Source organism: Lonchura striata, chromosome 1, assembly GCF_050655825.1.
Source record: "Lonchura striata isolate lonStrDom1 chromosome 1, ASM5065582v1, whole genome shotgun sequence".
NCBI classification, from domain to species: Eukaryota; Metazoa; Chordata; class Aves; order Passeriformes; family Estrildidae; genus Lonchura; species Lonchura striata.
Window position 1 is genome coordinate 86,891,566 of NC_140703.1, and position 25,802 is coordinate 86,917,367.

Below are 25,802 nucleotides of genomic sequence, written 5' to 3' on the forward strand. Positions count from 1 at the left end.
AATTTTACCTGAGAAAAGGATGAATAAAAAGTAGGATGTTTCCCCTGAGGGTTGAAAAGCTGTAAACCAAAGCAGGTCAGAAAGCCAAGGTATTTCCCTGTACTCAGTCCACGGTTAAGCAATTAGAAAGGCAGAATTCAGGCCTGAAGAAAGCTCATTGCCAAGATTCAGTCCTAATCAGAATTGTTCCCATGCAGGATTCTGAAAGAGGCTATGTTTAATGCACTGGACCAGCACCAAACCAAGACTATGTGCAAATAACCTATTTGTTTATGTAATCCTTCAAAATTCAAACACGTACCACAAAAACCTGCAAGGGGTATTTTGGGTGTTCATTGAGTAGTTTACCCCTAATTTCCTAACCTTGCTATTAATATTCTAGAAATGTTCATTGCAAACAAAAGCAAAAGAAAGCACCAGTTCCTGAAAATGGAAGATAATTAGAACTCCTGCAGAATCAGAAGAAATCCCTTCTATCATCCCACCTAGAACAGAGATCGTTCTCATTCTCATTGAATAGCAACCTTTTCCTCAGGAATATTCCTCTTCTTGAGGATTTCTAGTCAGATGGCTAAATCACAACAAAAGTCTCTGAAAGGAAGACAATCCACTTCTACCCAACCAAAAAAGATGGAAAACGGAAATATCAGTGAGAGCAATTAAAGAATTTCTGAAATTTTTGTTATGATTTTTTTTCATTGAGCTATCACTATATTCAGCCCTGTTTCCTACTAGGTCTTAGCCACAGCATTCTGTGTCCACAACAACAGGTTAATCAAGTTTATTCTTCCATATAAATCTAAATTAGACTAATCTCTACTAGTCTCTAATCTTCTGCACTGCCCAGTACTACAGAAGTTGGATCCAGGACTATGGCTTTCCCCTCCTGAGTGGTACCATAATAGAAACAGAATTTATCCCATCTCTCCTTCCCATATGCTCTACCTTTACACACAAGTTGGCTTTCCAGATACAACTGTCTATGATCAATCCTGAAGCAATGAATGTCTCTCTCACTACTTCATGTTATAAGATGCCTGACACTGTCTTGTACCAAAATGCACCAAAAAGGTCTTAAAGCAGAAAGTAGTAATTTGACCTTGCATGACACTTCACAGCTTTCTCTGCACTATGATCTAGAAAATATTTTGATCTGTCAGGCAATATGCAACCCTCTGTCGCCATATGGGGAAACCTAGCTGGAGCTAATTTAAAGAGCATCAGGTGTGGCAGTCAGCAGCTAGCAAAAATAACTTGACAGCCTCTGTGGTAATCACCTGTGGTGCACTTCAGGGTTCATATCTGTGCAACATGGTAGGAAAGCAGGTCAGACAAGAAAAAGATTGTGATATTGCTTCAGAACTCAAGATTTTCAATAGGATTGTGCCTGGAAAAGGACATACCCTTTAAAAACCAACAGAGTTGTTTCCTCTCAACCAACAGATTTGCTCCTTGCACACACTGAGAAACAGGTTAAATTAGTCAGAGAGAAAACTTTTAACTGCTTTAAAAGAGAACTGCTGTTAATGTTCCTGAACAGCACAGCAAAGCACATCAGACAGAGCTTACTCTTCTGTGTTTGTTGATTCAAATGAGCCCATCTATTTGTACCAGCTATGCTTGTACAAACCTACTACTACTGAGAGCTGCACAGCAGTATCTAAGACAGCTCTCATCTTCAGAAATATGGCTAATGGTTTTAAAGACACTGGAGGAGTAAAGAAAACCAGCATGACTCTCAAGACAACTAGAACTGGTGGAGTCAGGTATTTCACATTCCAAAGTGAATTTATTTGGGCTTAAAAATACATAATATATACAGATGACTGTCAGAGGCTGCAAGGGACAAATAATTTTAGAAGATCCAAGAGGAAACCATGAGTTATTGCAAAGGAAGGAAGGAAGGAAGGAAGGAAGGAAGGAAGGAAGGAAGGAAGGAAGGAAGGAAGGAAGGAAGGAAGGAAGGAAGGAAGGAAGGAAGGAAGGAAGGAAGGAAGGGTTAAAAGCAAAATTGATCTTTGTTGAAAATGTCTCAGAACACAGACTAGACTGGTGAAGCTTTATTCAACATATGCAATTCAGAGTCTTCCTGTAATGATATATCTGAGAAACAGAGGATGTAAACACGAAATACAAATTGCCTTACTACTCTGCCATTTGAAGCCTAATCTAGGGTGGTACTTTTTCCCTCCCACTACTAATGGCAGTTCTGAAATCTCTCCCATACTAACTTTTTCATGGATTACTTTTACAATGAAAGAAAAAGACAGCATATTAGTTTCCACACATAAGCTCACTCAGGCAATGTGACCAGAAAACTTTCCACTTTGTTACAAATTTTCTGTTTAAGTCAAATTATATTCCATACGAAGTTAAGCTTGAAACCATGTAAGGTTCTGAAGGTAGCTTTTCTTTTCCATAACTTTGTTGTGGTCTAAGCTGTCCACTAAGGAAGGTGAGAGGGAAGGTTTCATTAAAGTAAACTGACTTTGAAGGAAACTGTGTTTTTTTCATTGCTGGGTTTTCTTTTGTTTCTTTTGTTTCTTTTTTTTTTGTTTGTTTGTTTGTGTGATGGGGTTTTTATTTTCATTTAAATTTTAGGCCTGTCAATCAAAGAAATGAAAAAGAGCTATGAAAAAATCTGGTTTATCACTAGAATCTAAATGAAGCTGAGAATTTTTTTTAGCTGTATATATCAGCATTCTCTTCTGTGTCCTATTGGTTTGCCTAATATTTGTCTTTTCATTTTATTAATAAAGAGGAAGTAAAATTTCAAGGCCAGAACCGAGTCCTACTAAATTTCAGGATTTAAATCAATGTGACATAGGAGGGAAAATGCACACTTGCATGGTAGCAAGTCTTACTTCACATAGAAAAGTATGCATTTCCATTAAACAGGTCATAGAAAATTAAGCATTTCCATTAAACAGGTCTTCAAAGCACTTTGAAACAAAACACAGAATACCTGACTATGGAAGAGATATTAAGACCTTCATAGGTCTGAATTGGTTTCGTTTTGTTCTAGGATTGTTGCCTTTCATACCACGCAAGAGACCTGAGTATCTCAGATCTATAATTGTAGCTGGTAAAAAAATAGGTGAAAAGATGATTTACATCATAAAACACTTTTCTTTTTGATCTAATCAGTACATTGTTATTAGCTGTTCAGTATAAAATTCTTTTTTTCTTTTTTTTTTTTCAATTCAAAAAAGCATGTTTTTTTTGTTTTGTTTTGTTTTGTTTTGTTTTGTTTTTGTGGTATAATGGAAATTTTCCAGATGCCACCATTAAAATAAAAACCCTCAAAAGCCATAATATTCATGTAAATAAGAAATCTGCCAAGTGTGTGGCCACAGGGGATGCAGTCAGGCATTCCCCTGCTGGTAGAACCCTGCTTTGTTTCCAAAGATCAAAGGAAATCCCCTTTCAGTGAGACAGGTTCTGTTAAGGTATCAGTTTGCTAATAGCCTTCACAGGTTAGCTGTTTTGCCTAATATTTAGTTTGTTCAATCCACTCTATAAAAATCCTGGCTTGGAACCTTGCAGATAATGCCTGAAGTGCTGAGTGTAGATTGTGCCTATGATCTGAGCAATTGTCATTTATGTTGAAGCTGAGGCCAAGTATAGGTCAGGATGAGGGGAAAAAAAAAGTCCTAGTCTGGCATCCAAGCAGTGACCTACACACTCTTTGCAGTGGTTTAGATGTGCTTGGATGACAGGAGGAAAGAGAGTAGCTAAGTGTTCACAGCCTCTTCATTGATGGCTGTACTGCTGGCCTGGAGGAGATGTGCTTGCTCACGCCTCAGTGCCCACAGTATGGTGAAAGGACACTCAGAATATGCCTGTACCACGTAGGACTTTATTTTGAGCCAGCCAAAATATCAGTTGCCCTGAGAAGGAAGAGAAGGCGCTGCCTGTGCCAGCATGCACTTTGATACATTTTGTTCACCACAATCTTCTCCTTTTCTCCATGGTTTTCGGTTGCAGAAGTGTCTTCTTAAGTAATCTGAAACTGGTAATCCTAACCTTAGGGCCTTTCTGACTGCATTCAGAACAAAGATAATTTCCTTGGGACCATAGCTAAAGCTACACACTGTTAGAAATAGTGGATTTGCAATAAAGGATTGAAAAAACTGAATGAAGAGCAGTGTGACATGAAGTGGTGAGTGTCCCTGTCCTCTGGGTCAGACAACTTACTTCCCAGCAGTACCATGCTAATGTAAAGGCCCTAGTGAGTAGGTGACTGCATATGAGTCCTGGATTTAACCCTCAGTATTGGCTGAACTTCTGCTTGATTCTGAAAATTACTTCTTGTTTTTTCTACTGGTTGACTCCATGCTTCCTCTAATTTCCAAAACATGCATTTTCCTATTGTATGGACTATTTTACCTGGCACATTACCTTTTTTCCTGCTGCTCTAGCTGGTATGTACAATGCTTTAAAGCATTTGTATTAATACTGAGACCTTCAGGGCTGCAAGACAATTCTGTTGCCAGGACATGTCAACCACCCTGTTAGGAGGATAACTAGCTCCCCGATGGAAAGGAAGATGTGCTTGTGTGTGAGGCACCAGCCAGCAATTCAGGGAAGCTATCTGTAATGCCTGGTTCTCTAGCATTCCCCTTGTGTTCTCCTTGCCAAATGCGACAGCTCTGCAACTTCAAAAGGGCAATGTTATTTATCTGCATCAAAGGTAGGAGAGGTGCAAAAAGGGACCAGGGGAGGAAGCAGAGATGAACTAACTTCTGTAGCATTTGAACAACACTCAGCTCAGGTTCTGAAATATCCAGATTGCTATCAAAGACAAAAAATGGCCTAGGACCAAGATGCTTGATAGAAATAGATGTAGTTGAGAACTGTAAAATCTGTTTGATATATGAGAAGCTGTGTAATTTGACTCCTTTCTCTAAAACAGGATTTACAAAATGTTGTGGAGACACAAAAGGAATTATTTTGGTAACAATGACTTCGCAGTGCTGTAAGATATGGTCTGACCTCTACTGATTTTATGGCACCTGAGATGGGGACTTTGAGTGATTATTTTGCCCCACATAAGCATAATATAATTCACTGTGCCTTAAGTCAGTGATCTGAGGACACAGTGTACAAAATAGATCAAAAAATTTGTCTGAGATTGTCTTCCAGATGTTGATATGGGTGGGAAGGTATGTTAAAGTACCTCTCCATCAGATATTAAAGATAGCTAAATCCAGTATGACAAACTAAGTAGAGAGAGATAAATGTCACTTTGTGATAAAAACAGGCACACCTATCAAATATGATCTTCATAAATACTATGGAAAATCAAACTAATAGCTACAAAAAAACCTAAACTGACCCTTTTTTTAATACCACAGGATAGTCTTTTTTTTTTCCCCTACAACTGTTGCATTATTGTGTAGCTATGAGACCCTTATAATTGTAATGATGAATACATATACACAGCTCTTACTTCTCTCTAAACTGATCCAAAGGGATCACCTAGAAAGCATGTCAATACATGTGCATTCACAAACAATAATTACACTTATAATCAGTGGTAGGAATTCTCTGTCTAATCCCTGCAAATATTTAGGAAAAGCAATATATTAGGTGATTGTTTTGAGTATTCCCCATTCTCAGTTTGTTCTGAAGCACATGCAAGGTACAGTAAATATAAATGATGAAATCTTTCTGATTTCTGTCATACAAATTTGCTATAAACAAACTGAGCAGCAGTTATGCTACAGCCATTATGTAAGTGGAGCGTGAAAAAAAACCAACCCAAAACAAACAAACAAACAAAAAAAACAAAGAAAAAAACCCACCAAAACAAAACAAATACCCAAACAAAAAAACCCCACAACTAGTTTGAAACATCATTATACAAATTAAAACAATAAAATAGCCCAAGATGGTTATAGCAGGTACCTACAGGCTCTTAATTAGTTTTTTTTACTTATATGTAATAATGCTGACCACAAGACACTTTGATTCTATAGGATTTCTTTCGGAGATGTCTGCTGGTTTGTGCAAGATCATCTCTGGAGTTGCCCTATACACAGGCAAATCCCAGTGCCTTAAGGAACAGCAGTAAGGAACATAACTTTCAGGAATATATTTTGAAGAGAACAGGTTCATATTCTTCTCTTGCTGTGTCCTACTTTTTGTTTTAATATGCTGAGGTTTTGTTTGCTTCTCAGAGTGTGAGATTTTCAGCATAGACTGGATGACTAAAGAGGTGTGTTCCTTCCTCTGCCAAAGACCTTCTGAATACTTAAGGACTAGCCCTTCCCTATCCTCACACAAACTCTGTACAAACCAACCAGATTTTAGGACCCTAAGCTACTGCCAGATTTCCTTGTGAGAATTAGCATTTTTAAAATACTGACTTAAAAATAAACTTCAGCCAAAAAAACTTAATCTACACTTCCCCAGATATTTGTGCATATTTCCAGAATATAGTAACATCTTCTCTGCACCCAGATAAGCTTATCCTCACTTGTGCAGAAAGAAGTACTTACTTCCAATATCTGGCCGCAGCTTTTTGTCATACTCTCTCAAGAGCTTGTTTAGTATGAGAGTCACATCTGTGTCTTGTGTTTTTGGAGCTAAAACCCATTTTTGGTTAGTTGTTCCATCTTCATATTCATCCTCTTCAATCTTTCTAGAACTGCAAAACAAATGAAACAAATAGATATTATTTTACATTATTAAAATAGGAGGCAACAGGATGCATGCAGCAGGATGCAACAGGTGCAACAGGATCTTCCCATTAACAGTTGTTAAGTATCTGTGGATGGGTCATGATTGACAATTGTTTAGAAGTTTTCTTCTGAAAGTGTCTTCAGAAAGTTATACTATAGAAGATAATACAGCTATCAGAGTAGTATTTTATATTCTGTATTTTAATGAACCTGTTCTGACTAGTTTACAATATACTTTACAAAGAGCGAACATCTGCAGTATTACTTTATTAATACATCAAGACAACTGATTCATCTCTTGCACAAAGGCTAATAAGAGTATTAAAAATTCAGATCTGTTAAGGCTTCCTGATAATTTTATCCTATTAATAAATTATTATATTCTCACTGCATGAATTTCAGCATTTAATGTATTACAAGGATTAGAATTAAGAGCTCATTCCTTGAATTTGAGATGGATTATCACAAGCACAAAAACACATTGAATAAATTAATGTGCATTTCCCTGCAGCTTTAGTAACTTTTTTAAAAACAGTACTACACCAGGAGCTGCTACTTTATTCCTTTATAGGTGGATTATGTTTATTTTAAGGGTATATTTATGCAAATGTGGTGAAACTACAGTTTGGCCAGAAATCACAGCAAGAGCTATTTTCACACAAGACTAATTTCATTTGTACAGCTTTTTTGTGAACTAACTTGAAAATGTTGATTTGAAGATGATATCTTCATCAGATGTATCTTTTGGTATCTTAGAAACCAAATCTGTTTGATGCTTCTCACTGGAGAAAATCTATGACAGACTGAAATGAACTTATTAGGAAAAAAGATAACCTCAGTGGTGGAACCTGTGTAAGGAATCATGTGTTTTTTCAACCTGCAATTATCCAGGGGATATTATATCATTTTGCAACATTTTTACATAAATGTCAAGAATTATGTGAGGTGCAAAGCAGTGAAGAACAAGAGGAACCAGCCTTGTTTGTTCATGGGATGTGCTACACACATCTGTGCAATTTTCTTTCTTTCCGTCTCCTTTTCTCCATAGTGACATTAGTGTATTTTAAAATACCTCAGATGCCCAGAAGATTTGATAAATACTCTACGTGAACATAAAAAAACCTGATACAAATATAAAAGTTTAATCACAGAGCATCATCAGCTCTCACATTGCTTGAAGACCACTATTTGAGAATGTAATGAAACTTTAAACTGAAACTGCTTTACAACCAATATGCCCCTAAAGATTAACCATGAATCACTTAACACGACCTCACAATTTGCAATTGCTGCAGGCACAATTTCTATATAAAACTAATTCTTAAACCTAGACTCTGAACATTTTCTTCAGAGAGCTCATATAGCTGAGTTGTAAAAGTAGAGAATACTTAGGACAAAATTTTGAATAGAGAACCACTACTTTTCTGTTATTGGGCTCTATTTTCTAAAAACTTGACTTTTTTTTTTAATAATTCACCCAATGAGCATTGAAAAAAACTCAAGAGGATTTTGGGAGAATTTTTTTTTTACCATCACATTCATGATAAGCCCTGCGTTTTAATACTGCTGTTACAGAACCATTCTCAAAGGAGGCATCATCTCCGAACATACATGGTTGGTATTTCTGAGCTGAAGCTCTGAAGTGATGCTGAATTGCTGATAGCAAAGAAGGACAAATATGTTTTTTTCTGCTGCAGCCACCACAACTTTACCACAGGCATTCAGACTGCACCTGGAAATGAGAACTGAGTTCAGGTAGTATCATGATTCCTATTTCAGAGAGGTGCTGCTTTAAAACAAGTCATTAACAAGAATCTAACTAAGCACTGGCAGACCTTTTAGATCCCCTCACTCTAGCAGTTTCTTTCCTAGAAAGTACCTCCAAACCATTTAAATCCTTACCTATCTTTTTGATTAAGACTGGAGATGGGAGAGGTTTCACAGCAGATAAGACTAATGCACTAGACACATATTTTTCAAGCTTTTCTGCTTTCTTCCTTAAGAAGTTATTATTTCCCTTCCATTGCTTGCCTCTACATAGTTAAGGCATAGTGCTCCTTCAAGGCACTTGAGGTTGCATTTTTCTTCTGTAACACTACTGGTGACTGCCAATTACTATCATATTCCTGTGATCCAGAGAAATAACTATAGGGTGATGACAAGCCAGTCTCGAACCAGGAAGGAAGAAAGGCTGTATGCCTTTCCCCAACTCTTCATCAGTTTTGATTCTGTAAGGAGACAGGGAAGAGACTGTGCATAGACTGCAAGGGAAGAAGTCTAGAAAACACTGAGGGATTGTCAGGAAAGGATTTATTTCCTGCAATAGGTGCGTCCCACACTTGCTGTGGGGGCTGGCAGGAAGCATCCTCTAGTTCCTGTGGGGATTTAGGAGATAGACACCACTCAGGTGTGGGGCAGGCTGCCAAGGAGGACAGGGGAAGCCCTTCGAGCATGCCTGTATCCTGGTTTGTGGTGGTTCCTACCGGAGGGAGCTGAGCTGACCCCTTTGCCTGGGTTATTCTGTGAGGGTGTATGACAGCCCCGGAAAACCAAAAGGTCCGAAGTCCAAAAGGTCAGGGCTAACGCTGCCGGCTGTGCCCCTCTGGCCTCTAATAGCGGATACTGAGCCCCGTCGGGCAGACCCTTCCCGGCCCTGAGGCGGGGAGCAGGGGATCGAGCATCCCGCGGCTCACCCTCTCCCTCCTCACGCCGGCCCCGCCCGCGGATCCCCCGGGGGTGGCGTGGAGGGCAGCCGGGGCCGCGACGGGAGCCCGGACAGCTCCAGCCGCCGTCCCACAGGGCGCGGCAGCCGCTCGAGGGGGAAACTTTCTGCCGGGCCGGCCCAGGCCAGGGCCCCCGCGGGCAGGGACAGCGGCGGTGCCACCGCCCCGGGCGCACCGCGGAGCCGGGCGGGTCCCGGGATGGGAGCGCGGTAAGCCGTGTTTGGGAACAGAGCCCCGCCGCGGCGCGGAAGAAGGTGGGGAGAGCCCAGGGTTCGTCCTGGGTGTCGAATATTGTGCAAACTCCGGCAAATGGGACTTCAGCCCTCCAGCCCCAGTGAAGAGAGGAGAGGGGCTGGAGGGAGGCGAGGGAAGCGCAGACTTACCAAGCGTGGAACACTGAGAGGAGGAAGAGAACCGGCAGGAGCTTAGCGGACATGGTCCGGACAGCGCTGGCCAGGTGAGAGGTGCGGCAGGATGAAGGAAACGTTGCAGAACGTTCACATGGAAGGGAGAATGAGGCAATGAGGTAAAGGTCTGAGCCTCTCCTCTTCTGTATTCTCAGCTTGATACCCTGAAGAAAACACTCTCTTCTTCCACAACGCTCCGAGAGGGGAGGGGGGAGGCGAGAGGAAAAAAAAAAAAAAAAAAAAAAAAAGCAGAAGAAGTGGAACGATGGGGGAAATCCCCAGCGGAGAGGCCAGGTATAAATCAGGCTCCGCGGGCTGACAGGTGTTCAGCGGGCACGGAGCTGCGGCGCGTCCCCTTTGCCGGCAGCCAGCCGCGGGGTGCAGCGGCGCGGCCTCTGCCGCTGCCCGGGCTGGCGCTGGCCGTGCCCCCCGGGCGGTGCACAGCGCCGAGCAGCCCGGGCCCCGCCGGGCCGCGGCTGCCGCGGGGCGGGCCGGGCCGGGCCGGGCCGGGAGGGGGGCGGGCAGGGGCGGGGGGAAGGGGCGCACCTTGCCCCCCCCGCGGAGCGCCTGCCCGCAGCCAGCCCCGCAGCGCGGCACCGGAGCGCTGCCGGGGACCGCCCCGCATCGGAGAGCGCCTCGTCCCCGCTCCCTGCCCAACAGGTTCCCGCCTCGCCGGCAACCGGAGGAGCCGGGAAGTGAACCCTGCCCCCGCCCCAGCGGGCGCACACACACGCACACAAGAGAGGGGGAGCAGCGAAGCCGGCAGCCGCAGTCAGTCGGCAGCCGGGACTTCTCCCCGACATCACCAGCCCGATGCCCCAGACAGGACGGCCGGTGGAAGGATCCCCGTGCTGTTTTGCGGGATGCCCTCACGCCCAAACCCCACAGCCGAAAGTCCCCCCGACCGCCCGGGGCTGGAGGTGCTCTCTTCAGAAGGAGGGAGAGAGGTCGGGTGCTGGTCTCGGGGTGATCGGAGCGACGGGCATCCCGATGTACACACAGGCGCAGATCCGTGTAATCGGTGCGGCTGCTTACACGGACAGATAGGCAGTGTGTTTCGGTATCTAGGTGGAAGTTTGCATGCACTGTACGAATGCATGAATACACATTTATATGCACAAGGTATGCCAGAAAAAATGTATACACGGAGAAAAAAGAGGTCTAGACGATCCTGTAGAGCAGGTTACATGGACTTATATGTACATTGTGAACTTTGGAGTAAATTAGGTTTTTCTGCTGTGAGAACTCGGAAATGAGACAACAATCAAGTGTATTCAGGGCAGAATTAGTTTGGGTTTGGACAAGCTTTGTCTTTCTACTCCAGTAGGAACAGCACAGATCTGATTTTTAGCGACTTCAGTTCTCTTCAGGTGTGTGGAGCTTTGCACCGGGCATCAGGGTAATCGGAATATTCCCCCTTTGTTTTCAGAATGGAGAGTGACAAAATTTCACTTACGTAATGGTAATTTGAAAACAAAAACCTATGCCAGAAGTACAGCGAGTACTTTCCTGTGATCAGAAATCTCGGGAATGCAAATCTCTGTCTCCTTTTCCCTTACATATAACTTCCATGTTCTGGAGCACTCGTTTTTAACTGTTTAATAGAAAAAAATTTCTTCTAGAAGATGCAGTCTTGCTTCTGGAGTAACTCCTACATTATGCCTAGAAGAGCTAGGCTATAGAGAGTTCTGTTCCCGAGTAAATTTTTGACGAAACGACACAGCTTAAGGAAAATCTGTCGTGAGTCAGGCAATTAACTCTCAGTTATTCACTTTAGGGATTTTCTTTCAGCCTTTCGGGTTCTGTTGGGTTTTTTATTTCCAACCTAAACGCCTCTTTACTAGATTATATAGCAGTGTTTACTTTGTCTAATTGCAGTTACCGTGAATTGCTAATAATCATTTGTTACAAGGCTTCTGTCACCAGCAGAGAAATGCGGGTGGAAGCCAGGCCGCCTGCTGCCCTGAGAAAATGAGGGAGGGAACCGACGGCGACTGCTGGGGGGTTGCCTGGATTTCACCATAGCTATCTGTGCTGACTGTCAAGCAGCAGCACGCCGATCCGCTGGTGCGAAGCTTGCGGGAGCAGCGTCCTGCGGGGCGGGCGGGAGGCGGGACGGGCGGACAGGGGAGCCGCCGCCTCCCAGCGAGCGGAGAAAGTCCCGCCAGCACCGGGGAGTCACGGCGGCAGGGGCTTGGAACCGCCGCACGGCGACGGACAGCAGGCACTTGAAGGTTTCTTGAAGGCTGCTGCTGACGCGAACATCATTTAGGGCTCCCAGTGCCCATGTCCCGGCTCGCAGCGCCCGCGCGCTTGGAAAGCAAGGAAAGGAAGCGCCCGTCACGCAAGGAGGTGTTTCCCCTGCGCTGGCTATATAGAAAAATGTGTGTATTCACACGGACGCTCAAATTGAATAAATAAAAGCTTAGCTCGGCCTCGGCAACCCTGCCCAGCAGCGCGAAGAGCTGGGGCGGTGCTGCAGCATCGAAGGCTGAGGGCCGGGGGAGCTCGCTTCGCCGCCAGTGGGAGGGAGCGGCTGGGGGCCGCCGTGCCTCTGCCACCTCCCGGGTGGGCGGCACGAGTGAGCCGGATAGTAGGCAGCAAGCAGAGAGACCCGGAGGAGAGACGCCGGCGGCGATTTACGATGAGAAAAGGCGAGGGCAGGTCCAGCTCCGCATCCCCGCTCTCGGGGACCCCCGTGCGGGATGGGAGGGAGCCGGCAGTGGCTTCCCCGCCGCGGCGGCTCCGTCGAGCACCGCTCCGCCTCTTCCTCGCCCGCCAGCCCCATCCCGCCCTTAGCGCATCCTGCCGCGGTGCCGGGATCCTCTGGCGGCGGCGGCGGGAAGCGCGGGGGATCGGGCCGCGTCTCCCACCCCGCGCTGCCTCCAGCCGGCGGCAGAGCGCTCGGTTACCCCTGCGCCGTGAACGGAACTCTCTGTGACCATCGAGTCACTCAGACCTCGAGAAAGACCTTCACAGTGTCCCCTCTTTCCTTGCAGAGTGGCAGAAATTCCCAAGGCTCGATCGGAGCAATATGGTTCATTGGTTATTAACTCCTTCTTCTCAGACCGTAGGAAAAAAGGTGATGTTTAAGGTTTTTTTTTTTTTCCGTTGTCCTCGGTGTGTTAATGCCAAAGGGATACTTTAGCACCACTCTTCGTTACACCTCATGCCTCGTTCATTTCTGCTCCTCCTTTTCATACTCACATCCTCTTATTTTACTTTTAAGCACACTCTCTGCCTTTGCTGAGCCTTTCAAGTTGTGTGTTCAGGTAAGGGTCATGATTTTCCAGCACAGGTTTTAACAAAAGAACATTTTATCATGCTATGTAATTATAGTAAAATGTTGATGTTCTCAGTAATATTCTTCAGCACAACAAAATGCATCCACATTTTAACTTACCTTCATTGCGCTTTCACAGAGGGCGACTATATTTTCAACCTGAGGGATACCTCTGTGGTATGTCGTGTGCAGTGGGGAAGCATGAGTCTCTAAAAGTAGCTGTGTAGGGAGCTAGCTGGCATAAAAAAGGGGGGAAATGCCAAAGAAGGGAATGGGACTCGTGAGTCAAATGCCTCACTTGCTAGAACTGGGAACCCATCTCAAGCACTGAATAGTTTGGGCATCTGAATTTTCTGAGATTCAGTGAGGAAGGAGGGCCCTACTGGTGGTTTTCCTGGCACCCCAGGGTTACCTATATACCATGAGAAGCACAGAAGGGAACTGGGGCTGCTCTGAGACAAAGAAGGAAGGACCTGAAATCCATATCCTACAGATCCTGGAGTCCTCCAGCTGAAGGCTTATTAGAGACTTCTAAGAGGCTTGAGCCAGTTGTTGGTCTGCTGGAGCCTTTAGGTAGGAAGTTGAACCCCAGAGGTCCTGACAATTTCTGTGTGCTCAGTTCTGTCCTTCAGCACAAAGCTCTCTTCTCTCTGGCTCATGGTCAGGATAGGGAGAATTCCTCCTGATGCTGCCACGTTGCAGCTTTTCAGCAACTTCGTGTAGACTTCTGGAAGAAGCATGGGCATCCAGGGACGCAGGGCCACTCCTCTGGAGCCAGACCACCCTTGAGCAGCTGTCCTGAGAACATCAAAACCACCAACCCCCAGTGAATGAAGAACTGAGCCCAGATCCACTGACACCTAACTGCTTTTGATGGCTGGCTCCAACATTTATTATAATTTATGTGTTAAGCTATAGTGGGTGGTTGCCCTATGTGTAATAATTTTCCTACCTATAAATCCAGCCTATCATTGTTAGTCCAGTCCATTGAAATCTATCAGGATTTCTCAAAACTCTCCAAATTCATCTAACTGAAATTAGTTGGTATCTTCAGTCAACATTCTTACTTTTTTCTTCACTTTTAGCCAGGGACTAATTTAAGCAGCAACTCTTAAGACATTATGACTGTGAGAAGTGATAATTGCTTTTGAGGATGGCACTGAAAAGGAAATAATACATTACAGAATGGAACACTTACACTTCAGTCTAAATTAGGGGTAATCCTTGGAAGATCCTTCAGAAGTCTTTTGGGCTTCATAAAATCTAACTTCCAATCTTTCTATCTTCTCAAAATTGAACAAATATCTATAACAACATAGTGGAAGATGCAAAATTGGTAAAGTAAGGATGCCATCTGAGAGTCACCATGCAATGACCATACTTAAGCATTTGTAGTGACAAAAACATAGGAAAGGTTAGAAAGGACTCAAGCAATTTTATCATTTCAGTGTCAATTCCAATCGAGAAGCAAGGGTAATACGGAAATATGTCCTTATTACAAAGAACTTTATCTCCAGATTTAAAAAATCAGGAAGTACTACATTCATCCTCTCTACATAAAATGAAAAGCAAAATAGTTTCATTCATTTTTCTTCAAAATTTACCTTAGATGTTGAGCAAGAATTTTTGAAAGATGAGATTATTTCATAAAATCATTACTTCCTCAGTTTTGTATAAATATGTTCAGTTATTCCACAGAGGGCACATTCCATTTAGAAAAGAGCAGAACACAACTCAAGATAACAGAAGAGGCTTCAGTTTTAGAACATACACTGCTGCTTAAATTAATCCTTGAAGTAAGCTGGCACAGCTCAAATATCAGAAATTAAAAATCTCTTCCATTGTATTTGACTTGTTCTTTCATTCTTAAGGGATGTAAGGAAGGAAATTTGGCAGCAGCCTGCACAAACTTCCCCTATAGTGCTGAATTGTTGTAATTCACTTCTCAACTCTTTTTTAATGAAAGCATACGTGAAAAAATCAATGAGAAGCAATTCCTATTTATTACTCCCTGTGGCCATGACTAAGCTGTGAAGTAGCTGTGTCCTGCGGTGTCCTAGTTCATCCGTGCTGGGGACAATGAACAGCTTACTCCATTCCCAAAAGCCCAAGCTACTTCCAGGGGATACCAGAGGAAGCTAATGCACATCCAGATACCACCCCACCCTGGGGAAGGACAAAGCCAAGATGTCTTGGTTGAGCCAGGACCTGGAAAATGCTTCCATGTCCCACATTTCAGACAACATCTCAGTGAGTAGTGATCTTCCACACAAATGGTTCCACTGACTGTGGAGAGATGTAAATTGTGAGGCAGGATATAATGCAAGGCAATAGCATTTAAGTATTCCAGCCTGGAGTGTATTGGCTTATTGAAGCATCTTCCAGATTATGGGACACCTAGTGTTCATGCACAAGCATACGCTGCAGGTAGACCCATATTTTTTGAAGATTACCTTCCATGTAAGTAAAATGAGTAGATTTAGAGATCCTTTCACTAAGTCCTGCAGTAAAGACCAGGAAATGATGCTGTAATACAAAGTAAGAGTCAGACTTGGGTGTAAGCAGATTAAACAAAGGACAGAAATTCTCTGGGGAGTTTCTCCAGAGCTGGCCTGAAGAAGATGCTACTCAAAGATGGCTCTGAGTTTCTCATTCACAAAACTCATTCATGGAATTCTTCGAGTTTCTCACCTGACGAAATAGCTAAGGGACTTATTTATAAAGTTTTTCCTTGCAATAAGCAGTGCAATTTTTCATAGTTTTTAATCCCTGAAGGGCCAAAGGAATCCCCCAAGGGGATGATGAGCAAGGAGATGTGCAGCTGCTCAGACACAGAGGCATGCAACATGAAAACAGAGATCCATATCTTCACCTCAGCTCAAGCTAGCACTGAATAGATGAGTGTGCCCCCTCCCTTGTTCCTGTTTATCAGCATACTGTCACTTGCTCCATCCCATGGCTTCTCTATTGCCCCCAAGAGTTTATGAATTTCTCATTACACAGAATCAAACAAAATGCTTCAAAAAACAATAGACATATGAGATTTTCTCTTGGCAATTTTTAGGAATGAAACGGTTGAAGAGAAGACACAAAAGAAGCCAGAGAGCTCCCCATTTTCAGACCAGACCCTCACCTCAAAGCGAAGCATGAGCTCTCCCCTCTGTCCCCAAAAGTTCATGGGATTGTTGCTCCATTGCAAGATAACACCAAGTTCTGCAACAACTCGATTCACTGTGTTCACTCAAGGCATGTCCCTTTCTGGGCAACAGGGAGGATATGTCATGTGTGCACACAAGATCAAGTGCATGCATGTGTACTTTCCAGTTAATTCTTCAGCTTCTGTGGTGTACTCTTTTGTCTTTCTGAAAGGACAACCAGTATAAGAATGACATTTTGCAAACAAATGTTGAATGCATTTTTTATTTCAACATTAAGATTTAATTACAAAAGCTTCTGGAACAATTAAAGGATGCCAAGGAGGAAAGAGCTGAAAACTCAGACTGCATTTTCTCATTCATTGTGAAAGCTAAACACATTGTCAGCAGCAAGGCGTTTTATAGAAAAGTTTCAGATGGACAGTACAAAGACCTTTCTGTCAATATTGTCACTGAAACACCTTGCTGTCATGAAGCACATCTTTTTTTTTCTGATCACGCTTTCTAGTGTTGGCTGATTGATTTTTGCAGTGGGAAACAAGTAATAATTATTGCAGATTTACCGTAATTCTTTTCTGCTAATCTCTGCTAATATAACACAGTCTTCTTCTTGGAAAAATGTCCAAACATAACTTTACCCTGATAAAAATGTCTAGTGCTGTTGTTAGAAGTTTTATTTGCACAAATATGTTCCTAATCTATGTTAATTTCATGCAATATAATTCTTAATTTTTGGAATAAATACTGAGAATCATTAGAGATAATTCTTTGGAATGCAAAATCCAAACAAACTTTGTATTTTCATTTAAGGGCAAGAATCTATCATCTTTATTTACATAAGTAGCATCCTGCTCCCTGTGTTATTTCACTGCAAACTAGAGTCTCAAGCAGTGAAAATCATCATAGTCCCTTTAGGATTTACTGCATTGTATTAAACTTCCAATGAAAATTGGGCTGAGCAATTTTGTCTATGGAGTAATGCAGTACCTGTAACTGGTAAAGGTGCTCAAACATAGCCCTGCACTTAATAATTTGGCACATTTACAACTGGCGTTACTCAGTAACTTATCAGATGACAATAGTGGAGCTCTTCTGTAAAATATAGGTTAAGCCCATATTTGTATAACTGTACATCTGAAGTATAAAAACCACGATATGTAGTACACTTGAACAGTTAAAAAATATAACTTATTTTATTTGTAAACTATCAATGCAAGATACTCAGCAGCAAAGAAGCCATGTTCAATGTCTTCTGATCTTTTATAAAGATCTGTTGCTGTAAGTAATATAATAGTCTCCAAAACATCTGAGGTTACATGTAGAAACAATCAAGGCAATATTATTTGTACATATTATTAAACATGCAAAAAACTTCCTGAAGAATATTGCCCAAATGTAGAAAGTCATCTGGATCTCAAATTTTTCCTTGGTAGCATCTGCTTTGTAAGTATGGCTCACATGTGGCTCCAGAGTACTTCAGTTTATTTTGGAGAATTGGCACCTTTAATAACAGGCTCCCTATTCAAATATGTGGCCCAGTAAACTAAGTTAAAAGTTCCAAACAGCACTGGAAAAATTATCCGGGACATTTTGTCAATCTTACTGATGCTGTTGTAAGTCTTTTTGCTTTCAGGAGGCTTTTCTTCTGCAGGCTTCACTGGAGCAGATGTAGTGTTTGAGATGACAGCTGGGGCTGAGTCCTTTGGCATGTTTGGTGCAGGAGTCAACTTCCCAGTGCTGTACGTATTAGTTGGTTTATTTCCCAGCAAGTTGCGCTCTTTTTTCTGCAGTGTAAAGAACAAAATGTTACACCACAAGAACAGAAAGTGGAAACACATTCGCAAGAGACTGACCCAAAAAGCTGAACACCATAATCAAGCATGCCCATTAATGTCTGTTGACTATTCAGTCTTTGATTATGAAAGTCAGAATCAACAAATTCAGTCATCAAACAGATGTTTTTCCCTTGATTTTGTAGCCCTTGCTCAAATGTGACTGTCCCTCGTGGGAGAAAGCTGAGACTCGCTGGCCGGACCCACATCCCACCTGGCGAATGCATTAGCAGCTTCTTTTGTCAGTGGGATGTGGTCTGGCATCTGAAGAGGGTGCTGCACCAAGGACAGATGACAAGATGGGAATCTCATTTCCCCAGCTGCTGCAAAGTGTCTGGGGAAGGGCTCATTGCCCCTGACAGCTTGGACTCTTTGTAGGCTCTTTTGGGATGACTGTGGGTATGAGCTCTCTAGGAGATGACTTATTAAGAGTTAGTCCTAACCCAAAAGTTTAATTTCAGCATGAAACTCAAAAGTTTGTGTTTTCACAGAACCAGTCTTTGGTTCCTTTTTTTTACTGTGGTGGGACCCTGACTCACGGAGCTCAATGTGAGCATTGTTATTTATTTAGGAGAGGATACAGGGACTGCTCTGCAGAGATATGTTTCATGATGTATGTCCGCTATTATCAGAAGTCTGATCACTGAAATCCTATGTCCTGTGTACTCGATGCCCAATGTGCTTCTATAAGCAGTCTCTTCATACAGATCATAGGGACTGGCAGTCTATCTCTGTGAAGGGAAGACACCATATTTCCTTGAAAATTTTCCTCTACAGGAAGGTATGTCATGAGGAAATGAAATATCATTTTTACAAAGAAGCTGAAAATTGACCCTTCAGTTATTTAAACTATACTGATACCTTTTTATTGTAGGTATTTAAAAAATACAAGTTAAGCACCTTGATTTTTGCAGCTTCCTGGGCTTTTTTGCCATCCCATGCCCAACTCCTCTTGGTGAAATAGTTGACTGTTGCAAATTCAATCAATGCCGAAAATACAAAGGCATAGCAAACAGCTATAAACCAGTCCATTGCAGTAGCATAGGCCACTTTTGGCAAAGAGTTACGGGCACTGATACTTAAGGTGGTCATGGTGAGGACTGTTGTTACTCCTGCAAAGAAAAAAAAATTGAGTCAGAGATCAGTTTGCTAACCCTTATGGGATGCCAAATGAGTTGTGAGCAGGTCCCAGTTCAGCAGGATACCTAAGAAGGCCACATGAAGTCAATCAGTGTTTGCATATCACAGTTTGAAAGAATATGAAAAAATGAAAGCCTTCATGTTCAGATGTTTTATTCTATGGAGTTCTGGTTAATTCTGGCTGTAGTGCATTTAAATAAGGATTTTTAAGGTAACACAAGCCCAAGGTTTATAACTGTCAGAATGAAGTGAGGTTACCTATTTTGTTTTCTTATACAGAGATTGTATGTTTAAAATTGTTGACTGTTACTGGTTTCCTTGACTGTAGCTCTTCCTTTCCCATATGACAGTAAATGACAAATAGCCAATGCTTTCATCTGTGGGAATATTTCCCCAAGATAAAAAACTCACCTCTCAGTTACAGCCTTGTAAACTTAGAATAAGTCAGCAAAGTGATGCTACTACCTGTATTCTCTCAATACAACTTGCTGAGCTGGTTTTTTAACAAAGCTGCCAATTGACTTCAGGGGGCTGGTACAGAAGAGTGATTCCTTTCAAATAGCTGAAAAAAGTTTTACTTAATAAACTGTTACCATTCCCCTTGTTTTTCATCTGGTAAAAATCTTGTATTTCATCAACATTTGCTTGAGGAAGTGCTTATTTTCTGCAACCTTCTAGGGATAAACCAAGTAATTTAATGACACCCCAAAGGCTTTTTCCATAACAATTTCTTCAGAAAATATACATTTTCTAAATGCAAAGTCATATTAATTTGTTTGATGGTAATAGAGATAATTGTCACTAATTAACCTCCACATGGTTTTCCCAGATAAACATCCTATGACAAAGATAAACAAAATGTCTTGAAGTGATATCTGCTTCAAATGCTTAGCTCAGGTATACATTAAATATGATAATCTGTATGTCTGTTTTTCTAAACCATCCAGCATCCACCAAAGTAGAAAAAACCCAAAACAAATCACATTAATCTTATTCTTCCATCTTCTGTCCTTAATTTTCACATAACTGATTGGCCAATTTCTGTCATAACTTTACAAAAACAATGCAGACAGGGCTTTTAAATTGATTTTGAGTTTAAACCAGAAGAGAATGAGAAAACATTTACAACATCTCAAGCAGAAATAAACAATTTCTGTGGTTTTATTACAGCAAATCACTTCCACAAGCCACAAATATCCTATCTATATTCTAGGAGAAAGTGGGATACTCACCAAAGACAGTTCTAGCAGGGACAGATTCTCTGTTTAGCCAAAATGACACTTGCGATAAGATCACAGTCATAATGCAAGGAAGGTATGTTTGGATGACAAAATAACCAATTTTTCTTTTCAGATGAAAATGGGCTGTCATAATAGTATATTCACCTAGAAGAAGAAAAATATGCATTTGAGTAAAATAAAGAAGGCTTACTTATTTAGGGACTGAACGAGGCCAGTTCCAACCCCCCATTTGAGGATATTACTCAGCCATTCTCAATTTCTTAAAAAATGTCTGGATTTCTGTCCTGTGGAAAACCAAGACTTGAGACAGAGGTGCTGCTAGATCCTCACAGTCTTCATGTTCAGTCTCCAAAGCAGAAGACAATGACTGCTATTCTTACTGCACTGTAAAGTTGCAGTCCTCCTATGCACCTGGAATATTGTGATGTTCACAGGCTTAAAAATCTGCTTTGCTGACACTGCCTCAACACTGGTTTTGATTCAGTCCTACAAACTCTTGTAGCATAGTAACAATTAAGGCTCTCAACTCTTCAAAACCTGATTTAGCAGCAGGTTTAGCAACCTCATTAGCGAAAGTGCTACAGCCAAGCCATCAGTTTTCAAATATGAAAATGACACTCCTTCTGCACCACATTTAGGGCTTGTCAGTCCCAGCATCTTCTGTGAGAACTGCCACTTTTCATATAGATCCTGGGATGTTTTATTAATCTGAGTACCCAAACCTTTCACATTGCTGGTCCAGAAAAAAAAATGCCTTTCTACTGCATGCAGTGTTCCTAGAATTTGGCACACTTTAGCCCTTCAAAAGATTACCTATTGCTGGATGGATATTGTGTCCTGTCTTGTTCACCAGTGCAATGAATATTGTACTGCTTTCATGCAGAGTTCCCTAAAAGCTACCACAGCAGTGCTAAATTCCATTTCTTTTTCATATACCAAATTCATAGCATTGCCTTAATATGCTGTTTATCAGCTCCTCTGAATTTCAATAAAAGCCTAAATAAATGCACTCAAAAATCCACAGACCAGCTGTCACCTTCCCTAATGTTTCAGAAAAAAATCAAACCTTAACCAGTTCTTTCAGATTGTTCCTGGAAAACCATATAGTTTTTACTGAGGGCTACTCCAGGTGGTAGCTGCTCCCTTGTTATTTGTTGTTATTGAAAGTTATTCATGATGATAACTGCTCCCCAAATCCAAAATCTTGCTAGCTAAAAGCATGCTACTATTTGCCTAGGAATAATAACAGTAAAAACAAAATATAAGAATAAAAAGCTATCCATCCCTTGACACCCTAACTGTTCTTTACTGATGTCAAAGAAATTTAAAAGCATTCATCATTCAGTTGCGTACTGATGAATCAGAGAAATGCCTGTTTTGAAATATATATTGTCCTTCAAGAACAACTATAGCAATAATCGCTGTTGCAAGACTTGACTGTTAGTCTCTACAGAACATCCACAAAAGGAAAATATTCAAGGCAGACTGATTCTGCCTTGAGTGAATAGCTCCGAGTTGAGCTGTTACCAGCATTACTAAGCTATTAGATTTGGCAGATTACTTCTAACTGACAATATGGCTAATTAGCAGAGAAGAGGTTTACAGTGAAAGGGTTTTTGCAGGTAGAGCTGCACTCATACACTATGCTACAGGAGCTCTGCTATTCTGCATCAAGTTTACAGACCTTGTTTATGATGAGGATTTTAGAAAACAAAATAACACAGAAATACTTAACTGACATCCTGCCTCAATCTTTATGTCTTTCTCTGGAAAGACATAAAGATTTTCTGGTGATCTCTGATTTTCTGGTGAAACGGTTCCCTGAAGAGTGATGTGGAAATGGACATGGAATGCTGTGAAACCGGGGAGGAAACCCCTGCAAAGAGAAGCCTAATTCCCTTCCATTTAGTGCAGTTTTGAACCAGGGAGGCTGAACACACAATGGAAGCCCACTTGCTCTTTATTAAGGAGTATTTGCAGCAGGGTCTGCCTGCCTCAGTAATCTCAGGCAGAGACTGTTTCTCAGTTGCTACTGCACTGGGATGTGTTTGAGTCACAGTTTCCCCGCTCGCTACAGAGTGACAATGTGCATTATCGATTTTGACAGTATGCTCTCAGAGCTGGAATAAAAAAGGACTCTACACAGCTTCAGAAGAGCAACAGGACTCTCTTTTTTTCATTTTAAAAACACAAAAAATGACTGCCTACATTCTGATGGCCCTCCACAGCTGATTTTTACCTTACCATTTTCTTTAATGTATCAAAACTCTTGACTCCACTGAAATAATCACAGCACCTTGATTTTGTACTTGCTCTTCTCCCAGCTGATATATTCTTTGATTTCCCATGCTGCCCCTTTCAGAGATGTCTATACTAGAAATACTTCCTCCAGTAGACTTAGGGCTTAAGAAAACCCCACAGCTTGGTTTTTAATGCCCGGGGACTGCTGTTTAAAGTAAAGCTAAAAGCTGCCTGAGTTGGCCTTTAGTTTATAAACAAGATACTGGCTCTGTTGGAGTGGCAAAGCTCCCTTTTACTTCTGTAAGGCCACTGTTTTATCCTTAGACCATAAGCTTTCTTGAGCAAGAGCTAATTTTTGTTATAGGTTTATGTAGCACTTAAAAGAGGATCCTGTTCCTGATGGGGTCCACTCATCACTGCAGAAAACAAATTATTGTTAGTAAACAAAAACAAATCCAGTACTAATGAAAAGCCCTAGAGCAGAAATGGCTGTACTTCATGGAGCTGTGCTACTGTGCTGCTGCTCTTAAGGGTTTTTTTATGCTTTAAAAGCTGCTACAGTTTGGGGTTTTTTTTTTGTTGGTTTTTTTTTTTTGGTATCTAATAGATGGCGTTTGGAGATCAGGCTTACAGATTTTCCAGGATCTTACACACATTATTCCATTGCCATTATGCTGAGATTCAATTGAGTACTTTTAGGAGGCTAGACCAGGCCCCAGGCTTGTTTGTTTACTGGATATACCTGGACTCAGTTCTATCAATGGCTGTTCTGGCAAGATCCTGACATTAGGTACATTAAATACCTCCCTGCTATGCTGATATCCAGTATATTTTGGCCCATAAAAAATGCATGTTCCATCTTATAGTGATACTAGAGAAATATTCATCTCAAGAAAAAAATCTGAATTATTTGGTTCAAAATGAAGAGCTGAATGATTCTTTTATTATTTAGGCTTTGGATATTATGGCACTCAGGCTCCAGCTGGCAGTATACAAAAGAGTGGGTTTATGTTTTGTTTTGCGCCACTGCAGAGCCTAAGTTAGCTATGAGAGATTCTGGGTATGGATAAAATAACTGGGCAACCATTTGTGGAAAGAACAAGATCCACTTGGACTCAAATCTCATAGCTGATTGTTTTCAGCACTTTTACCACCAGGACATAACAGATGTTGGTTCTGTTAGAAGCAGTGTGGGTAGTAAAATGTCATTTCTTTCAGGTGAATAACATTTGGGGATGTTAGAACAAAAACCCCTAAATAAAAACAACCAAAAAAAATCACAGCCAAAAAACACAAAAAACAACAGAAAAAAAAAAACCACCAAAAAAAAAAAACCCCAAAACAACCCCAAAACAACAACCCAACAGGTGGCACATGACAGAGCTGTTTTTTGTGCCATGGCTAAAATGTTCCATGTTTCAAGATTGGTTGGAGAATTATGAATCCCAGGGCGTTTTTTATGAGTAGTCAGCCAAACAGCAAATCAGCAGAATCCCAAGGAACCAGTATAGGTCTGGAACTTCCGTTTTTAAAAAAGTCTGCTAGAAAGAAGGGCATAAATGACCTATGACAGACACAAACGTTTTGTCTATGCAACTGCAAGGGTTGTGTAGTTTGACTTGTATGTCATAAAAGCCACAAAATATCTAAGCATTTGGATTATGCAATAACTATTTGGTTTTTCTTTTCCACGTTCAACAATTCAATAGAAGGAAGAAAGCCTTAGATGGCCATTCGTAAGTAATGCTGATTACTGGCCTCCTACGAGCTTGATGAACTCCAGAAAATCCATCGTTGACTGATGCTTTCCCTGTGCAAAATCGGATTTTTGTATTTTGCTAATCCCCAGTTACAATCTGTGTCCTGCTCTTTGTGATCCACCCTGCAAATCAGAATCCAGCCAGCCCAGATGTAACCCAGGACATTAATATAAAATCTTGACGTTGGAAACACAGCATTTGTTATAAATCTTAAACACGTGAGGGAGGTGTTTACTGTGCGGAAACTTTGGGATTTGTCTGCAGTGTTTCCTTGGGCTGAGGAGTACAAGGAGCTTTCACAGGCAAAGCGGCAAACTGGAAGTGGCCGGGAGCTGACACGCTGGAGCACTCAGTGCCTGGGCTGGATGGTTTTCTTGCTCTGAGGAGTAGGACGAGGTTGTAGGAGATGCTCCAGTACATCCTTTGGATCTTTTTCTTGGCAACAATGAAGGCGAGAGGGGAGCTGCCATTCATTGCAGAAAACAATGCGGCTATGATGGTGAACTGGTAAGGAAAAAAAGTGTCTTTACTCTTTAATGGGAGATAGTGTACTCACTCTTTTTCTGCAAAAGTGACCACTCTGTTTATATGTTTCTCTTGACTTTATGAATCTTCACTTTAGCATCAGCTTTGTGTCTCCTGAAATTGGCAAGGGAGGGGGTGAATGTCTATAGGATGGAGATGGCAGTCAAGTTTAGTGGCTGCCCAAGGCAAGCTTTCCCTTACTTTGTGTTCTTTCTGGAGTACAAGCAGCAAGCTCAGATGTCTCCTCTTTTATTTGCCAGTTGGAGCACAAAATTTTATGCATCTTTATATTTCGGTCCAAGTAAAGTTGTGTGGAAGTGCACATGTTTTCATGTCTCCTAAATTTCCTACAGATAGTAAAAGGTTCCTAATTTAATCTATACTTTGTCCTCTACCACTCTGCCCATCATTTTTCTCCAGGGACACACTCTGTTGGGCTTTGCCTGCAGGAATTGTTCCCAGGCATGTTGCCACCGGCTGCCCCTTTCCCCAGCCCAAGCCCCTTGCAACCACCAGCAGTGGAAATCCCCCTTTTCTTCATGGCGGGCTATTTAATTCCCAGCTCTCCCCCCTCCCTTCGCTGGACGCCACTAATGCTCTCCAGCCCAGTGCATTGTGTAACCTGGTGAAGCCCCGGTCCTGCTGAGCGCACATGATCCCTTGTCCCGGCCTCGACCCTCCGGGGGTCCCCCCCACCCATGCACACCCAGGGCTGCCCTTTGCGTGGGAGCCTTAAGCAGCAGGGGGGCACAGCTCACGTGGATGCCCGGCCTGGGATTAAAGCTTCTTTGCCTCCCTAATGCTGCCAC

At 42.1% G+C, this 25,802-nt stretch overlaps 2 protein-coding genes and 1 long non-coding RNA gene across 16 annotated transcripts in view; 1 reads left to right on the forward strand and 2 right to left on the reverse strand.

Annotated features, from left to right (window-relative positions):
• Positions 1 to 9,927, reverse strand: part of GABRG3 (gamma-aminobutyric acid type A receptor subunit gamma3) — a 296,838-nt gene extending 286,911 nt beyond the window's left edge. For 3 of the 4 annotated variants that reach the window (XM_031504126.3, XM_085582609.1, XM_021546689.3), the window contains exons 1-2: positions 9,793 to 9,927; positions 6,504 to 6,652 (exon numbers count right to left, since the gene is read on the reverse strand). In XM_031504126.3, the coding sequence (XP_031359986.1) occupies positions 6,504 to 6,652; positions 9,793 to 9,845 (202 nt within the window). In that variant the 5' untranslated portion in view covers positions 9,846 to 9,927. Of the gene's footprint in view, positions 1 to 6,503; positions 6,653 to 9,792 lie in introns of those variants that run through there. The other variant, XM_021546691.3, reaches the window with a different exon arrangement.
• LOC116183276 (uncharacterized) lies at positions 9,727 to 25,315 on the forward strand. The gene is made up of 3 exons (XR_004147870.3): positions 9,727 to 9,866; positions 12,816 to 12,898; positions 16,164 to 25,315. It is a non-coding gene; the product is annotated as an uncharacterized LOC116183276 (long non-coding RNA).
• GABRA5 (gamma-aminobutyric acid type A receptor subunit alpha5) overlaps positions 16,504 to 25,802 on the reverse strand; it is a 56,199-nt gene continuing 46,900 nt past the window's right edge. For all 11 annotated transcript variants that reach the window (XM_085582544.1, XM_021546712.2, XM_085582533.1 and 8 more), the window contains 3 exons: positions 20,459 to 20,611; positions 18,987 to 19,198; positions 16,504 to 18,038 (listed from right to left, as the gene is read on the reverse strand). In XM_085582544.1, coding sequence (XP_085438670.1) covers positions 17,736 to 18,038; positions 18,987 to 19,198; positions 20,459 to 20,611 — 668 coding nt within the window. In that variant the 3' untranslated portion in view covers positions 16,504 to 17,735. The remainder of the gene's footprint in view (positions 18,039 to 18,986; positions 19,199 to 20,458; positions 20,612 to 25,802) is intronic.